Genomic DNA, 18,778 nt, shown 5'->3' with positions numbered 1-18,778 from the left:
TATAGGCAGAGCGGCCAATAAGATTACGTAAGACGCATCTCTTTTTTAAAAAATAATAATAATAATAATCTTTTCAATTGTTTTTTTTCTCCAAATCTATACAAACTAGACAATTGCTGTTGTTGTGGAGAAGTTGTGATATTCCAGAATGATGATTTTGTAGCCCACTGTCGCTTCTCTTGCAGATAGATTTAGTCGTTCTTCATTGCACCCCTTCAGCGTCTCATCGGAGATCCAATTTGCTGCATTTTCTCAGCCGAGCGAAGACCTTCAGTCGTTTTTTTATACAGCCTCTTTTCTGCTCCTCTGCAGCCCAAGAATTTAATCTACTCTTAACACAGCTGTCAAGAGCTCCTTGTGACGGTTTCAATCTCCAGCCTTCGTTTTACTTGCTGCTCCCAGCCTCTCTCTCAGTTACATAACTTTTCTTACAGTTGAGCCTCAAATTCCCTTACAGCATCTCGAGGACCAAATTAAATCAAAGCTTTGTAGCTACAAAGCCTTTTGGGGGCCCCCGAAGACAATTCTTTGCCTTTGCCTCCAACTCTCCTTTCCGTTTCTCTCCCCAACGCCCCTAAACCCAGCGATTTCCAGATTCTTTGATCTCCTGCTCTGAAAGCTCACTAATGCTCTCTCTCTTGATCGCATACTTGGGCATTGCTGGAAGGATTTATGCCACAGGCAGCCTCAGTCACACGCACGAAGTAAGGATTCGGCTGCTTTGGAGGAACGAATCCTTTGGCCGGTTCCAGCAAGAACACCCAAGCTTTCAAAGCCTCAAGGCTGGGTACTTCTAGGGTGGGTGTGTTTCAGGAGTTTCTCAGGCTTTTCCAGCCCGGTGGGAGCGATGGGTTCTCTTTTGTGCGTACTTGGCAACGACACTGTGGAGCTGCTGTGCGCCCACCTGCAGTCCAGGAGCTCAGAACCTCCTGCAGAGAATGACATTTTTCTCTCTTGCAGCTTGTTGTTTAGAAGAAAGAGAAGTGGCTTTCAGGAAGAGATACTTTATGCATTGCCCTGGGTTATTTAAAAGCAAATTAAATCTCCTCCTCTTCCTCTTCTTACTCCATCCTAGGCCTAGATCTTGGTCTGCAGCTACAGTCTCCACATCCTTCCATTTAACATGGATATTTTTCAGATCTTCCCGAAAAATTGGCTCATTATTATTACAATTCCTTCCTTCCTTCCTTCCTTCCTTCCTTCCTTCCTTCCTTCCTTCCTTCCTTCCTTCCTTCCTTCCTTCCTTCCCAACATGGGCGTTTTGACTAAACCCGAGTTGGCTGAGCTTACACAAAACGTTAGGTCAACAAAGGACTGCAAGCCACATCACAACAGCTCAACATGAAATGTGATTTAGGGCTGTGCCAAAAAAAAAGAATGTTTGGAATCTGAAATATTTTGATGTTTAAAACAGTTTGCTTTTGGGGGTGTTTCGACTCTTTGAAGGCTTTCCAGTTTAACGGAGAGAACCTGCTTCAACTTGAACCCATTGAAGCCTCCAAGGAAAAAGTCCCAGCCTCAAAACATTCCCACTTTGTGAATTTCTCTGTCTGTTCCTAGCGTGAATCCAGCGATAGGTCTCGAATTTGTTCTCCTCTGGAGCCCATGCTAGTTTGAAATACATGCACCTATTAATCAAGGAGAATATTTGTAGCTCAGGTTTGACGTGAAGGATCCTTGGTGCTCTCTCAACTTGCTTATTATCTTGCAGTTGTTTCGTGACCCAAATAGGTAACATCATCAGTGCAAGAAAGGAATGGGGTCGGGGGAGGAAGAGGAAGAGTGGGAGGAGGACTGTAGGGTCCTTTGTGCTCTCTTTTTCTTGTTTCATCACAGTTTATATTTGCATAACAGATTATGCAACAAGAAATGGGGGAAAATAACAGACTTCTATGAATGTTTACTTCAAAATAAATCCCATTACGCTTATGTATTTGTTACCGTGCACAAGATTATACTCTAAATGTAAGCATTGTTACAGAACAAAGCCTGCAAGCCTTTTTTTAAAAAAGGAAACTTGCTTAAATGAGGATTTTAAAGCAAATAGAAGTAAATTCCCAGGTTTCTACTCAATCAGACCGCGTCCTCATTTACTTATGATAAGACTGGAAGAAACAAAAAGAGTTGAGACCTTGAAAAACACATATTTTCCTTGAAGTTAGATATTCACTCTGAGGTCCTCAATGTCAGCGAACAGATTTTGAAGGACAGAAAAGAAGAAATATTTAGAAAGTCCAATTGTTAGGGTCCTTTGTGCTCTCTGAGCTTGCTTGTTTTCTTGCAGTCGTTTCATGACCCGAAGTAGGTTACATCAACCGTGCTAGAAAGGAATGGGGGAGGGGGAGGAGGAAGAGGAGGACTGTGGGGGTCCTTGGAGCTCTCTGAGCTTGGTGGTTTTCTTACAGTCACCTGCAGTCATTAAGCGGATCGCAACAGTTGCTCAGTTAGTAACCCAGCTGTTAAGCGAACCCAGCTTCCCCATTGACTTGGCTCATCAGGAGGCTGCAAAAGGGACCCTGCAGCCCTCGTAAGTACGAGTCGGTGGCCGTTATCTGAATTCTGAGCACGTAAACCACGGGGGTGCTGCAAAGGTCGCGTGAAAGCGGTCATAACTCCCCTTTTTTCCAGTGCCATTGTTAATTCGGAACGGTCCCTGAACGAGCTGTCGTAAGCCAAGGACCCACCTGTACAGTTTTTCGAGTGGAGGAAGGGCCCGATAATTAACATGACATCTAACGTTGGAAGAGTCTGTCTCAAAACCTCTTAGGAATACCTCGATAATACGTAGGTTTCTATCAGCTGATTCTGTCTCTCTTATTTGGATCAATCTACCTCTGCGGTCTTTGAAGTATGCGTCCCCCCCTGGTTTTGAGCCAAAAATTTTGCTGACCCCAGCAGAGTGATAAAAATCATGTTAACATCCAGCTAACAGTTTGCACGTGTTCCCTTTTTATCTCCATTATTACATGCTACCACTAACAAAAGCCAAGCTATAATAAGAATCCCAGTGCGGAAGAAAACAACACGGGCAAAATAATTTCACTTTTTTTTTTTTTTAATCAAAGAAAGAGGAACATTCAGCGAATCTCTAACCTTTGTATTCAGGGCCTTCTGTGTGTTTTCATGACTCAGAAACACAAACCATAGGCCTGTTTGAACGTTTGAATAATAGATGATTCTAAATTATTTTCTGGGGGAAAAAAACGCATGGTTAAATTAAAGTGTGGTTAAATATGGGGTTAAATAAACGCATGGTTAAATTGAAGTGTGGTTAAATATGTTCATCCTCCTTGCTTACCTGAAGCCTCTCGTGTTTACCTTTCTCCTAGACTATACAGGGGACCAACGAATTTATCACGGGAAGGAAAATGTGGATTCCAGGCACAATCGCGGAAGAGGAGGGGACACGACAAGGTTCCACACCATCAACATGGCGCAGCCGGTTCGATTTAGTAGTAAGTTGCAGACTTGGAAACAAGAACCAGATCTTGAGGACGTGGAGGAAGAGCCTTGAAGGACAGGGAGAAAGAGCTTGTTATCAAGGCAGCGGTCGGAAAAGAGGGGCTTTAGCCTAGACCAAGAAAGTAAATGAGAATTCAGTCTCAGACAAGCCCCTCCCCAGTTTCCTAGGTAAAGGAAAGGGGAAAACCTAATTAGACTTTGATTATAGTTGCTATAATAGAAGCTATCCTGACCTAGATGGTGTTGGTTTCTTAGTTTGGACCACTTGTTAGGCAGTCCAAGCCTTCTCAAAAAGAGCCGCGATGGCGCAGTGGTTAGAAAGCAGTGTTGCAGGCTAATTCTGCTGACTGCTGGCCGCCAGCGGTTCGATCCTGGCTGGCTCAAGCTTGACTCAGCCTTCCATCCTTCTGAAGTTGGTAAAATGAGGACCCAGATTGTTGGGGGCAAGAGGCTGACTCTGTAAACTGCTTAAAGAAGACTGTGACGTGTGTGTGTGTGTGTGTGTTGAGGTCCTAACTGGGTGGGGAATTCTTTTCCCTTCTCTCTTTCATGTTTCCTAGGGAAATGCCCATCAGGTTGGCACCACTATGAGGGCACTGCCAGTTGCTACAGGGTGTACCTAAGTGGAGAGAACTACTGGGATGCTGTACAGACATGCCAGAAGGTGAATGCTTCCTTGGCCACCTTTACCACTGACCAGGAGCTGAAGTTCATTCTGCAGCAAGAGTGGGACGCCGAGGAGAAGACTTTTGGCCGGAAAGATCAACGCCGGTGAGTGCGCACGGAACATCAGCATTTCATTTCATTTCATGAGCCTCTGCGGCGCAGTGGTTAGAGTGCAGTCCTGCAAGCTACTTCTGCAGCCGGCTGCCTACAGTTTGGCAGTTCAAATCCCACCAGGCTCAAGGTTGACTCAGCCTTCCATCCTTCCGAGGGTAGGTAAAATGGGGTAAAAGGAAGACCCAAAATTGTTGGGGGCAAGAGGCTGACTCTGTAAACCGCTTAGAGAGGGCTGTAAAAGCACTATATAAGTCTTAAGTGCAATTGCTATTTTGGGGAAAAAACAGCCACCACTTCGTCTTTTGGGATGGATCTGTTTCATTCCTTGGAGAGGAACTCCAAGGGTTCTATTGGAGACATTGAGTTTTGCTTCCGGAGCTGCTGTTGTCATCGCCGGCATTTTATTTGTCAACGTCCAGTGGTCATCTTAACCACCTTACGTTTGCTTGTGCTTCCCTGCTATGTGGTGACAGACAGCCATGAACTGTGTGGAGCAGGAATGAAGGGGAAAATGCTTGGGGAAACCGAAAGTAAATGCTGTATCTGCTCAGCCAACCGGAAGAAAGAGGGGGCCCGCCTGCCAAACTGCGCTGGGACTGACTGTTATGAAAACGCCTTACCTGGACCTGACTGGTTACATTGGGGTGGGCAACGAAGGAAGGATAGTTTAGGGAAGGAGAAGTAGAACTTGGGAATTTGGGCAGGCGATTCTCAGTTCTGGCTTTGCAGTGCCACATACATTTGATCTCTAACCACACCTTCCTCAAGAAATGGAGCCATTTCTTGTTTCTATTTAGAGGCTTTTAAGTTGTGGCAGGTTTGACGCAAACCTTGAACAGGTTTAATTTTGCCCACCTCACCCATAGATTTTTAGGATTGAGCAGTGGGTCAAAGATATTTATGTCCTCCGTTATACCAGAGCGGAGATTGGATATAACGGTGAACCCTTGGTGCAAAATTTGAACCTGTTTTGTGTGGATTTATTTTTTTTAAAATTGCATTAACTTTCTCCAATGCAATTTTATCCTCACTGAAGTGTTACAACTTGTCTTTTTTTTTTTTCCCCCCCACTCCTCCTAAATTTCCAACGGAAGGTTTTGGGTTGGATATCAGTTCGTCATCACCAACCGGAACAATTCTCTCGAAGGCCACTGGGAAGTTGCTTATAAAGGCAAGTCTCGAAATCGGAATCTTTGGGCTTAGACTAAAATCAGAACTGTGTTCACGCAGGTGGAATGCACTTTATGTCTCCTCATATATTGAATAATTTCCTGATACATAAAGAATGAAAGACCTTCATACGAACGTCCAGAGGGAATGGAAGGCACACCCAGAATTTGCAGGAAAAAAAACAAGCTGTAAACCTTAAGGGAAGTGAATTACAAGAATGCATACACTAGAGAAGTATGAATAAAATTATTTTGCCTACTAGGAGAAATGCCAGGCTCCCTAATACAAAAACCAAGTGCAAACTAGATAATGTATCAATGAGTGGACTCCTTGTTGCAGACATTTCACTACCCAGCTAGATAACATCATCAGTGCTGGGAGTCCGGTGGAGGAGAAAGAGGAAGACTTGAGAAGTCTTGATCTTTGGTGCTTTTTGACATTCATTGTTTTCTTGAAGACCTTTCATGACCCAGCTAGGTAACATCATCAGTGCTGGAAGGAAGGAGGGTTTGCTGTCTGCTTGTAACTCCCATCTAACATTGATGATGCTCCCTAGTTGGGTCATGAAATGTCTGCAAGAAAGCAACCAAGCTCGGAGAGCACCAAGGATCCCACAGTCCTTGTCGTTGACGTCGTCCTCCACCACCACCAAATTTTTCTAGCACTGATGATGTTACCTAGTTGGATCATGAAACGTCTGCAAGAAAACCACCAAGCTCAGAGAGCACCAAGGACCGTTCATTTCAACCCTGAGCTACAAATATTCCCTTCTGTTGGTATCAATAAGTGCCAGGCTCAAGGAGCCAAGAAGAGTAATTTCTTCAGAGTGGTTTCTTCATTGTTTCTTGTCTGCAGACAGGAATCTTACCAGATTAAAGCCCACATCTGCATAACTATTAGTGCAAAGTTGGGGAGAGTGCCCGCCTGGCTCTCTTCCTGTGTATCAGGCTGAGTTGCTTCTTTGCTCCTTAAAAAAGACACCTCCCTTGTGTGATTCAAGTCGAATCAAAGCGGCGTGGATCGACCTGTTTAGCTTTCGTTAAGGGTTTTTTCCAGCACAGCGTGATCCATCCTCTCTTCCTCCATTTTGTCACTTCAGGCTCCTCCGAAGTATTTCTGCCCCCCAATCCTACATTTAGTACCTCTCTCTCCAAAAACGAAAACATCCTCTGCGCCCAATTTCAATGCTCCCACTTCCCAATTCTCCGGCACCACGGTTTTCACAGCTGGTACGCGGAGAACTGCTATGAAAAATCGTCCTTCCTTTGCAAGAGAAGTAAGTCAGTTCCCCCCACCCCACCCCCCACCTCTATTGATCAGTCTGCTGGATCAAACACATCAGAGGAGAATCAGCCAAAATAAAGACTGCATTTTTGTTCTCCTCCCCACCGCTCCTCTCTGTTCCAGGCCAGACCTGCGTGGATATCAAAGATAACATTGTCGACGAAGGCTACAACTTCACACCTAAAGGGGACGACCCCTGCTTAAGTTGCACATGTCACAACGGCGAGCCGGAGATGTGCGTGGCGGCGTTGTGCGAGCGGCCGCAGGGCTGTCAGCATTACCTAAAGGATCCCAAGGAATGCTGCAAATTTACCTGTTCGGATCCTGGTAGGTTCTGGCTTCCCTCATACCCAGTCTTTATTGCAGTCGTAGAAACAGCGTCAGACGGGTAAAATGCAAACTCTTAGCAGTTTTTAAAACTGAAAATAAATAAAACATACGGAGTTCAAAAAAACTAACATAAAACTACAGATAAAATAGATTAGCAGAGTTGGAAGGGACTTTGGAGGTCTTCTAGTCCAACCCCCTGCTTAGGCAGGAAACCCTACACCACTTCAGACAAATGGTTATCCAACATCTTTTTAAAAACTTCCAGTGTTGAAGCATCCACAACTTCCGAAGGCAAGTTGTTCCACTGATTAATTGTTGTAACTGTCAGGAAATTTCTCCTTAGTTCTAGGTCGCTTCACTCCTTGATTAATTTCCACCCATTGCTTTTTGTCCTGCTGTTTGGTGCTTTGGAGAATAGCTTGACTGCCTCTTCTTTGGGGCATCCCCCGAGATATTGGAAGACTGCTATCATGTCTCCCGTAGTCCTTCTTTTCATCAAACTAAACATACTGAGTTCCAGCAACCGTTCTTCCTATGTTTTATCCTCCAGTCCCCTCATCATGTTTGTTACTCTTCTCTGTACTCTTTCTAGTTTAGTTTCATTAAAACTATTGCTGAGAGAGCCAGTAGTATCTGAAGATGCTTCTGTGGTCATGGCCGGTGGGATAAATAAATATAAAAAGCAGGTCAGTTTGATCTAGTGGTGAAGGCACCAGGCTAGGAACTGGGCGTTAGTGAGTTCTAGTCCTGCCTTAGCCATGAAAGCTGGTTGGGTGACTTTGGACATCAAGAGATCAAGACTTTGGACATCAAGACTTGTGACTTTGGACATCAAGAGATGTTGAGTTATAGTCCTACTTTTAGGCATGAAAGCCGGCTGGGTCAATTTGGGCCAATCCCCAAGAGATTGGGAATTATAGTCCTGCGGTAGGCTTGAAAAAAAAAACAGGTCATTTTGGGTGAATCTCCGGGAGATGGTGAGTTCTAGTCTCGCCTCAGCCACAAAAGCCAGCTGGGTGACTTTGGGCCAGTCCCTCTCTCTCTCAGCCCAACCCACCTCACAGGATTGTTGTTGTGGAGAAAACAGGAGGAGGAGGGTGTGTCTCGCACATATTCACCCCCTTGAGTTATTTATAAAAAGAATAAAAGTGGGATGCAACGGCTGACTCAAAACGACCGTAATACAAAGCTAATTCTCTTGATATTCCAACAAATCCTCTTGCAGATGGCAACAGCCTGTTCGATTCCATGGCCAGCGGCATGCGCCTCATCGTCAGCTGTGTCTCTTCTTTCCTCATTTTGTCCCTCCTGCTCTTCATGGTCCACCGGCTGCGACAGAGACGCCGGGAGCGCATCGAGTCTCTAATTGGAGCCAACCGTAAGTGTGCGGGTTCGCCTTTTTCCGAAGGATGCCTACGGGGAAGTTTGGGTGGCTCAAAAGTTTTTGGACTTTCCATGACTTGCCCCGGTGGGTCTTTTTAGTTTAGTTTAGTTTACTTAATTGTCATTGCACCTCACACAATGAAATTAAATGCCATCTTCAATGTACATCGTGTCTATGAAAATAATCACAAACACACATCCTTCACATTCTATACATTGAATTGAACCCAGCCCCCCCGATATTGTATTAATATTGCACTTTACAGGATAATTCAAAAAAGTTACTGCCCTGGGATAGAAGCTGTTTTCCAGCCTGTTTGTCTTTATTTTTATTCTTCTGTACCGTCTGACAGATGGTAATAGTTCAAATAAAAAGGGTGCCCAGGTTGAAATGGATCTTTGAGAATGTTTTGAACTTTCTTAAGGCAGTGGGAGCTATAAAGCTCTTCCAAAGAGGGGAGAGGGCAACCCAGGATCCTCTAGGCAATGACGTTCACCCTCCGGAGTGCTTTCCTATCTGCCCCTGTGCAATTGGCAAACCATACAGAGGTGCAGTAGGTTAAAATGCTCTCTATGGTGCAGCAGTAGAAGGTCACCAGCAGTTCTTCATTCAGTTGTTTCCTGAGAAGCCTCAGGTAGTATAATCTCTGTTGGCCCTTTTGACCAGGGCTGCAATGTGGGCACAACTCTTTTAGAGTAACACCCAGAAACTTAAAACTGGCCACTTGCTCCACTCGGTCTCCATCGACAAGCAAGGGCTGGATGTCTGATCTGTTCCTTCTATAATCCACTATAAGCTCCTTGGTCTTATTGGGGTTGAGGACCAAGTTGGAAAGTTGATTAATGTAATATGGATGTAAATTTCAATTCAAGAGGAAAAGACTATACATATTGGGCTCAAGAATTATGTACCAACTGACACACTGTACAATTGTAAGATGGTTTTGTTTTGTTGTTTTATGTTTGCATTTGTCTGTTTGTTGTTAAAAGTAAAAAAAAACTTCTTATTAAAAAAGAAAGAAAGGAAAGTTTTAAATTTTGAAAGTGAAGAATTGTAACCTAAGTTTTAAAGCTAAAGAGCGAAAGCTCCACGGTTCCACTCTGAACTTGGATGCTTTGCAGAATGAAATTGTAACGATGTAAGGTCTTTTCATGTCCCTGCGCCTCTTTTTTTTACAGTGCACCATTTTAACCTGGGCCGAAGGATGCCCGGTTTCGATTATGGTCCAGACGGCTTTGGAACGGGACTCACGCCGCTGCACCTTTCCGACGACGGAGAAGGCGGAGCCTTTCATTTCCACGACCCGCCTCCGCCTTACACAGCGTACAAATACCCGGACATCCAACATCCCGATGACCCTCCGCCACCGTACGAAGCTTCCATCAACCCGGAGAACGTTCTTTGTTCTCCGCCAGGTATCGTTCTTTGCTTTGAAGTCTTGCCCAACACCCTCTGAACTGACTTCTGGTTTCAGCGTTTCCCATTCAGTGAAGCCTTTGATGCTCTCTGAGCTTGGTTGCTTCCTTGCTAACTTCCCTCTGCGCTTGAAGGGAGTGGGGTTTGCGGGGTGAAGGAGGAGGAAAGGGGAGGAGGAGGAGGAAAGGGGAAGAGAGTAGAACTGGATTCTGGGGTCCTTGGTGCTCTCTGCTCTTAGCTGTTTTCTGGCAGACATTTCATTACCCAGACATCAGTGCTAGTAAGGAGTGGGGGTTGGTCTCCGAATATATTCTAGTGGCTTGCCCTGTCAATGTTGATGACATATAATACAAACAGAGGCCAAGCCCAACTCCCTTCTATTATTTCTTCTTCTTCTTCTTCTTCTTCTTCTTCTTCTTCTTCTTCTTCTTCTTCTTCTTCTTCTTCTTCTTCTTCTTCTTCTTCTTCTTCTTCTTCTTCTTCTTCTTCTTCTTCTTCTTCTTCTTCTTCTTCTTCTTCTTCTTCCTCCTCTTCTTCCTCTTCCTCTTCTCCTCCTCCTCCTCCTCCTCCTCCTCCTCCTCCCCCTTCCCCTCCTCCAAACCCTTCTCCCATCTAGCACTGATGTTACCTACTTTGATCATGAAACATCTGCAAGAAGTCAATCAAGCTCAGAGGGCACCAAGGACCCACCTTCCCACTCCCCCCACCACCACAAGCCCCACTCCCTTCCAGCACTGATGATATTACCTAGTTGGGTAATGAAACTTCTGCAAGAAAACAACCAAACTCAGAGAGCACCAAGGACAATCCAGTGAGCACCCCACAAGCTTCCTCCTCCTCCTCCTCCTCCTCCTCCCCTTACTCCCATCTAGCACAGATGAAGTTACCTACTTGGGTCACGAAACACTGCAAGAAAGAGGACTTCTGCAAGAAGTCAGCCAAGCTCAGGGTGCGCCAAGGACCCCTCATTTCAACCCCGAGCTGCAAATATTCTCCTTTAGACCCCTCTCTCTCCTCCTGATCAACCGCCAGAATTTCAGCAATGGGCTGGGGAGTTGGAATCCATGCATTATGGATCCCAGGATTCCAATCTGCCAAAGTCAGCAGTAACGCTCCGGAAGTAGCTTAGGGCCTAACAGGAATGCATTGATTTGGGCTTGATGTTGTCCTTGTTTTCCCTTCCTTAGATGGGCTCCATCCTCAGATGGGCCCTAACGCTCAGCTGTCCTTAGGAACCGCCGACACATCTCCGCCACTCCCCGACGCGACTCTTCCTCCTTCCGGCCCGTCCCCAATGGACCTTGAAAACTCTGCTGACAGCAGCACCCTCCTTGTCCTACCAGACACTCCTTTAAGTGAAAGCACGCTCTCGGAGAGCCTGGCTGGCAACCACCACAGCCACTGCTCTCTGAATACCATTGTATAAAACAACAAAAAAAGCAAAAATTGGAACACAATCAGAACAAGAGACACCCCTCCCCCCCATTAACTGCCAGTCAGCAATAAACGCCAAGTCAGCTGCTCGCGCAGCCCGACGTACGAGGGGAATGCTGAATTCACGGACTAAAGTTCAGAAATAAAAACTCCCATGTCTGGCCTTTTTCAGATTCTCCTTTTGGGTTTAGACTTGGCCTGGGCAGTCATGTTCCATTCTTAACCTTACTCTCTTCAGAAGAAGAAGAAGAACAAGAAGAAGAACCAAGTTATAAAGATGGCTGTTCGTTTGTTTCCTTTTTTTTTTTTTCTACTGGCAATGGGGGAAAAAAAGAACAGAAGATGTCCAGTTTTTAATTTCTTTTTTCTTTTTTTTAAAGTGGAGGAAAATTATGGATAGATTTTTGGAGGGCGAGGGGGGGAAAGGGAACATCCATCTCACCCCCCCCTCCTATAAAATCATGGAGAAGAAAGAGCAAGCGGTGTAGAAAACGCCCGGAATGCCAGGGCGTTAGCATCTTCCAGGAACAGCGCAGCTGGTCAGTGTTGATTCTCCTGCTTGACCAGTCATTGGTTATAATCTGCAAATACAGAAGACTAGATGTTGGGGGTTGTTGGGTATTTCTGATCAGCGCACAGGACCATCATCCTTTGAAATATGGATCCAAGGAGAAAGAGACAGGCAAATGGGCCCACAAAGTCTTCATCATCCAGTCCTGGTTTCGAAGAAGAACTACATGAGTTGGCCAAACGCTTGTTTGTTGTCCTAGAAGTAAGCAGTAAGGTTCAAATCGATCCGGTTCCTTCACCGTAACGCATTGTAATATTCAACTGGGTCATTTCAGCTCAGTGACTTGTATATGGCATTCTTCTCTTGACTTTTTTCTCTATTATAAATTTGGGGTGTTGAGTTTTTCGGGACTGAGTTTGGTGTTGGGATAATAGAATTTCCAAGCGGGGAAAAAAAAAATGTGATCGGACCAATCAGTTCACCTTTAATTTTTCTCTTATCGCTGTTCATTTTGCTTTTCATTCTCAATCGTTAAGATTTCTGAGCTTTCTTTATCCTGCAGGATTCATTCGACGCCTTATAACAGGAGACAAGCAAGGAAAAGAATTTTGGGGTAGGAAAAAAAGAGTTGTACAGAGACTCGGCCTCACAAACCTTAGCGAAAGTTGTCCCGTGGATCCTCTTGACGTATATGGAGGTTGGAATTGGGACCTGTTTGGAGATGGGCCAAGGTGGATACCCCCGGTCGTAGTCCAGCTTGAATCTCTGAGAAGGACATCTAGAACGTAGAAGGATCTGTCCCCTAATGCTTCCATTCAATTTTCCTACCGAGAGATCTTGGTGAGAACTTGTAGACGTTGAGTTGATTGCAACGTGTAGCCAAGCTGATCTCGATCCACCGCTGGCCTCTTGCCTCCTGAGTAAGCATGCCCAGGTTTAGTTAGCAGAAACTTAGCAGTCCTTCGTTGGTGTGTTCCTGTTGCCTTATGAAAGGTAGGAGGCCTAGAAGGACAGGAGAAACCCAACCCATGGTTCAGGACTTAAATGTATCAGGGTGCCTTCTCATTTCAACCCTTTTCTCATTCTTCTTCTGCATTTCTTATCTACCCCAGTGTAATATTGATGGCAGGGTTAGCTTTTGGGCCATTTTAGGAGAGAGAGTTCTAACCTGGCCAATAAAACTCCAGGTTTCCTTGCGGAAGACCGCAGATTTAATCTTCCACATGTCCAGGGATCACTTGGGAAGACTCCAGCCTGAAAGGATGGTCTCCCGTGGGTGTAGACTTCAGAGACCCTGAAGTGGCTCAGTAGAAAGGAAACCGAGTTGTACTTAACATTGGTTGGCGAAAATGTGCTTGCAAACAATCACAAATCAACTAGAATCTCATTTTACGGTACCGCAATCACGCTGCTAGGCCGTTGCATCCAGACAATGCTTTCCCTTGGAAGCTGTGATAGATGACAGCTGAGGTAGAACTCCACAATTCTGCTTTGCTGACCTCTTAGATCTTGCCCCACAAGATTGGAAGTCTGGTTCCCACCCCCCCACCCCCCAAAAAAGGGAGGGGGGGTTCTCACTGACCTCGGAGGCACTAAGCGACGTCTGAGTGACAGACAACAATTTTGCCCAGAGCGAGAAACTTGTATCTCTCTTTGGACGAGCGTGGAAACGGCTACAGGGCCCTGGAGGGAAACCAACCTTGAGGATTTCCCCATTCTTCCTTTCTTGCCTCCTAGCTGTGCCAGCCTGGTACAAAGCAACGTTTTCTCTCTCTCCTTCCCAAAGCCTGGGGTCAGAATTGTGGATCCAGGGCAGGTACTGAGCGTTTCTGAAGTCTGGGGCGGGGAGGGGAGGGGGAAAGAAAAGGAATAAAAAGCGGGTTATGTGCGTTTTTAGCACACTCATCAGTTTTATACATTGTAGGTACTGACTTTCTTTCTTTGGTTTTTTAGTGTGAATGGGCTTGGGTGATTGAGCGTTTATGACAAATGTTTTTCAACCTCGGCAGCCGGTGAGGACTTCAACTCCCAGAATTCCCCAAGCTGGAGTTGAAGGTCCTCCCTTCTTAAAAGTCGCCAAGAGGGAGAAACACTGGTTTATGATTGTGAGCGAAGCACAAGAGCGACACGGGATCGGAAGCTGTTGGCCAAACTACATGTCCATGTAAAAAGAGAAGAATTTGGAAGGGGAAAAATATAGGCAAATACGGAACTAGGGGTACTGTTGTGTTTTGAAATGGCAAAGCTTTCCTTTTTAACATAGATCTATAAAAAAAAATCTTTTCCCTAAAATCAGTTATGCACCAGGTTATTCTTGGGTTCACTGTCACTTCCTCACCACTTCAATGCGAGTTTCAGCAGCTCCCTTAAAGTTCCCATGTGGAAATAAAACTTTAAAATGCTTACTGCACCCTCCCACAAGGATGGTTGGGGTGTGGTTCACAACCACCCTCGCTCTATTGGCCGAAGCTCATTTGTGGCCATAGCTTGCCATTTCTTAACCCTAAAACAAAATTTAAAAGCTTTTCCATCTCAACAAATTTGACAAAACATCCTTTGGTATTTGATGTCAGCTTCATTAGAGAAGACAATTCTAAGTGGGTGTAATTTTGGGTTTCTTATTTCGCCCCCTGCTTTTAACTGAGAGCATATAGCAGTTTAGAGGTCAAGATTCTCCATTCTGGTTTGGCCTGAATGTATCTTTTTTTTTTTTTTTGAAAAGCATTGCTGCATTGAATCTAAGTCTTATTTGTTTGCACCCTCAAATGGGTCAGATGTCCTAATAAACAAGAGATAAGATTACAGTACGGAAGTTGGAGACCTGTGATTAAAAGTCCACCATTCATTTCAACTAGACTGGTACAGATGGAGAAGAAGTAGGATGCATTGTCCAACTTCTGAGGAACGGGAGAACTGGACTAAATTTCATTTCAACCAGGCTGATACTGGTGGAGAAAAGGTGGATGGATTGTCCAACTTCCAAGCATCAAGAAAAGTGAACTAAATCGGTACTATTCGATGAGAAACCACTGTTTGCCCGTTCAATCTCTCCACCATTCATTATTTTGATTCCCCCTGCCTCAAAAAAAAAATCAAAGAGCTTGTTGAAACCAAAAATCCCTTCTTGCTTTAAGGCTGTAACGGGAAAGGTAGACTTGGGAAAAACCTGGAGTCAACCCATGTGGGGGTTCAAACGATAAGGGAGCTCTACAGATTTGGACTCCAGGCCCATTCGGATGCGGCCAGCTCTTTTCTAGCGCCATCATGCAACGGGGATGCTCGGCTTTCGTACGCTTGGGAAGGGCAGTGGGTGTGCGCGCGTGAGCAAGTGTGCCAATCAGTGAATCACTGCTTTTTATTTTCTTTTTGGGAAGATTTTTTTTTTTCCGGCTGAATTTGCCAGTCTTGTGCTGTCGGTTTGTGGCTGAATTGAATTGTGGCATGTGTGTACCAAAAAAAAAAAAAAAGAGGGGGAGAAAAATAAATTAAGATTTTGATATTTCATGGAACGGGATGCAGAAATGAAATTTGATACTGTAATAAGTTGGTCCCTGTGACATTTTTATGTTCTAATATTTTGATTCCCACCCTCCCAGGTTTTTATTTTGGGGAAGGGGTGGAGAAGGGTAGGGGTTTTGCGGGGACACTAATCTTTTTTCTTTCCCCAAGATGCTGTGAGAGACATTCCATCTAGATGCCAAATAAATTATGTTTTGTTGAGATGAATCTACCTTCAACTTTTCTGTGTGTTTATTCTTAAGGGAAGAAGGTGAACGCTCACCAGTTCTAATGGCTCTCAAAAGGAGGTGCTTCAAAAGGCTTTTATGAAAAGATTATTCTGCCTGTCAGAAATTGCAGAGGTCTCTGCCAGCAGCCTTGATTTCTGTTCCAGAGTGGGCAAGAAATCTGACCCGCAATCAAGCAATTACCTAGCTTCCTCTTAATTGGAGGCGGACACAATTTTAATTGAAGTAGAATTTTTCTACCTTGGAGAGCTCCTGCAATAGCCTTGTTGTAACCGCAGAGGGCAGTGCTTTCAAATATATTCTTAAGCCACGAAGTTCTGTAAGATTTCAAAAATGTTCCCCAGAAAAGAAACATGGAAACTGAATTAAGAAAGATTGGGATTACGGAGCCGAGAGTCAGAGGTGGGAAGAAAATTAAAGGATGTAAAGGAATTTGGAATTCGACTTGAAGAATGAAATGGAGAAAGGCACAAACAGGAGGGGTTTGAAGAGAAGAGATGACATGGTTTGATGATAGAAGGAAGGGTGAGAAAGACCCTCACACAACCCCTCTCTCGATTTTGTTTCGTATGAATTGGGATGGAAAGAAATTTGGGGCAGTTTCAAGATTCTTTTAATACACTGACCACAATAAATTAAGATTCCTTCCCCTACCCCATCATAAAGCTTAGCTGAAGATATGGTCTGAACCAGTGCTGTTTATTAATTTGTATTCCATCTTTATTACTTTTACAAATAAGGCGGTGAATATATCCAACACCTTAATCCTACTTTCCCCATAACAACAACCTGTTGAGGTGGGATGGAATAGGGGAGTGACTGGCTTTTAAGTCACCTGTCTGGCTTTCGTGCCTAAGGCTGGATTAGAACTCATAGTCTCCTGGTCACTGGCCCAAAGTAACTCAGCTGGCTTACATGGTTAAGGCAGGACTAGAAAGTCACAGTCGCCTGGTTTCTTAACTGCTAGATCAAACGGACTTGTCACTAGATGGTTTTCCCATCTAATTGAATGGAAAACATTGAGGAAAAATACAGGAGGACTGGTTAATCCAGGACAGGTTAACAATGGGGATACGTGGCCCTGGGAGTAAATTTCAATCTTGGCCCAAAACAATGGCTTCAAACAAACTGAGCTTGGCTGATACCATCCTGCCTGTTTGGAAGGATCCAACGATGCTCTCACACTCAACTGTCACAGCCCTGAATTAATTGGATTTGAAGCTAGCAAGTTGGCTGTTTTTGGGCTGACAACCAACACAGCTGGTATTTTGTCTGCCGGCTCAAAATATACATTGTAAATCACTACAATACAGGCCAGTGTTTTTTTCAAACTTGGCCACTTTTAAGATGTGTGGAATTCAACTCTTGGCCCTCCCCAGCCAGCATGTTGGGAGTTTGAAGTCCATGCATTATCGGAAGCACAAGCAAACATCAAGACAACATTCCTCTACATGACCAAATTGATAGATTAAGGGATTTGGGGTGTCTCTGGAATTCTGGGAATTGAAGTCCACAAATATAAAGAGGGCACAGTTTCTCACCTCTGGTTAGTTTTGGAATTAAAAAGTATTAAAGAGGAAGAAGAATTACGATGGTCATAATTGTGGTAGATTATAGCTAAGATAGTACACGATAGTCCTAATTTTTTGTTATTTTTTCAGTAGCTTTTTATACTTTTATGGTATTAAAAATTAGTTCTATAAAGTCAAATATTCATGTAACTGGTGTTTGTGGGTTCCCTGTAGAAGATACACATGTGTGTAGGAGGAACACCAATGTTTTAAACCTCCATATGTATAGTAATTTCTACCCAGAATAACATTTATCATTTAATAGAGTCACTTCAACAGGGAGATGGACAGCCTATCTATTTAATAAATAAAAAATTAGAATTTTACCGTTGATTGAAATTTATCTGGAACCAGGAGAAATGTAAAAGATTTGCCCTTGTAAAAAAAAAAAAAAACCCCGTAGGGGAAAAGGGTGAAGGAAATAAAATATATTTTTTTGGCCTGATGTTCAATATTACATCATTTGCAATGCCCTTTGCTTCAGAAGCATTCTTGCTGAAGGCATCATGACAAACATAAATTTAAGTATTCCCTGAAAACTGTCCCTTTTATGTTCTAAATCAACATTTTTCTGTCTCTTTCCAATTAAAATCTGGAATTTGTGGTTCTTGGCTGGCTTGTTGAGAGCTCATGTTGAAGGCAGTTGGCTGGTCCACAGCTTCCTTCTCCATGATTTTGTTGGCACAAAGCTCTGATGTTCTCATTTGAAAATAAGTTTAAGGGAATGGCCCATCAGTGGTTGAATCTTTTATCGATTGGACCCTTCATCCATTCTCTCTCTTCTCTTCTGTTGAATTTTCATCTCTTAAAACCTTAAGGCACTATTCCTGGCTTTACAAATAGGCCTTGAATTATGTCCACTTATGGGACGCGGTGGCTCAGTGGCTAAGGCGCTAAGCTTGTCGATCAGAAAGGTCGGCAGTTTGGCGGTTCGAATCCCTAGCACCGCATAACAGTGAGCTCCCGTTCCTGGTCCCAGCTTCTGCCAACCGAGCAGTTCGAAAGCATGTAAAAATGCAAGTAGAAAAATAGGGACCCCTTTGGTGGGAAGGTAACAGCATTCTGTGCACCTTCGGTGTTCAGTCCTGCCGGCCGCATGACCATGGAGATGTCTTCAAATAGCGCTGGCTCTTCGGCTTTGTAACGGAGATGAGCACCGCCCCCTAGAGCCAGAAACAGGTAGCATGTAGGTGCCAGGGGAACCTTTACCATTACCTTAACAAAAGAATTCTGAAGATTGTTGGGTTTCAACCACAAATCCTAATCCAGATTCAAACTCTTTTGCTTCTCCGGTTTGTCCTACGGAAGAAGCTGCTCACCCTGTTCTTTTGAGAAGGAGATTCTCCTTCCATCTATTCCTTTTTTTCTTTTTTCTTTTTTTGCAGTTGTATCATTTTTGTTATCTGTGTGACAGCCACCTCCTACCATCAGGTATGTGTGTTCTTGCTTCACCCAAGGAGCAATTCTCCCCGCCAGCAGTGCTGCAGCTGACAAAGACAGATTTCTTTCCTCGCTACCTTCGACGGCTTTCTTTCAACCCACATCTGTTGCGTTTGGCAGCAAAATTGTGGAATCTGTTGCCTGCTGTTAAGCCAACTGCTCAATTTAGCTCATTCTGAGATTCAGAAGAAGCACTTTCTGAATCGAGTTACCATTTTTAACCAAGGTCAGCTGGGAGAACTGTCAAGAT

General features: G+C 44.3%; 1 protein-coding gene across 4 annotated transcripts in view; it reads left to right on the top strand.

The window, feature by feature from the left end:
• Nucleotides 1-13,311, top strand: part of DGCR2 (DiGeorge syndrome critical region gene 2) — a 36,633-nt gene extending 23,322 nt beyond the window's left edge. For 2 of the 4 annotated variants that reach the window (XM_087913345.1, XM_087913347.1), the window contains 8 exons: nucleotides 3,330-3,455; nucleotides 4,023-4,233; nucleotides 5,337-5,413; nucleotides 6,512-6,688; nucleotides 6,820-7,023; nucleotides 8,252-8,404; nucleotides 9,589-9,825; nucleotides 11,014-13,311. In XM_087913345.1, the coding sequence (XP_087769471.1) occupies nucleotides 3,330-3,455; nucleotides 4,023-4,233; nucleotides 5,337-5,413; nucleotides 6,512-6,688; nucleotides 6,820-7,023; nucleotides 8,252-8,404; nucleotides 9,589-9,825; nucleotides 11,014-11,252 (1,424 nt within the window). In that variant the 3' untranslated portion in view covers nucleotides 11,253-13,311. Of the gene's footprint in view, nucleotides 1-3,329; nucleotides 3,458-4,015; nucleotides 4,234-5,336; nucleotides 5,414-6,511; nucleotides 6,689-6,819; nucleotides 7,024-8,251; nucleotides 8,405-9,588; nucleotides 9,826-11,013 lie in introns of all 4 variants that reach the window. The other 2 variants (XM_087913344.1, XM_087913346.1) reach the window with 1 other exon arrangement.
• Nucleotides 13,312-18,778: the final 5,467 nt, after the last annotated feature.

Source organism: Pseudonaja textilis, chromosome 15, assembly GCF_049901715.1.
Source record: "Pseudonaja textilis isolate UNSWEBS1 chromosome 15, rPseTex1.2, whole genome shotgun sequence".
NCBI lineage: Eukaryota > Metazoa > Chordata > Lepidosauria > Squamata > Elapidae > Pseudonaja > Pseudonaja textilis.
Note: the sequence above shows the minus strand (reverse complement) of the source record. Positions and strands in the feature narration are given on the sequence as shown.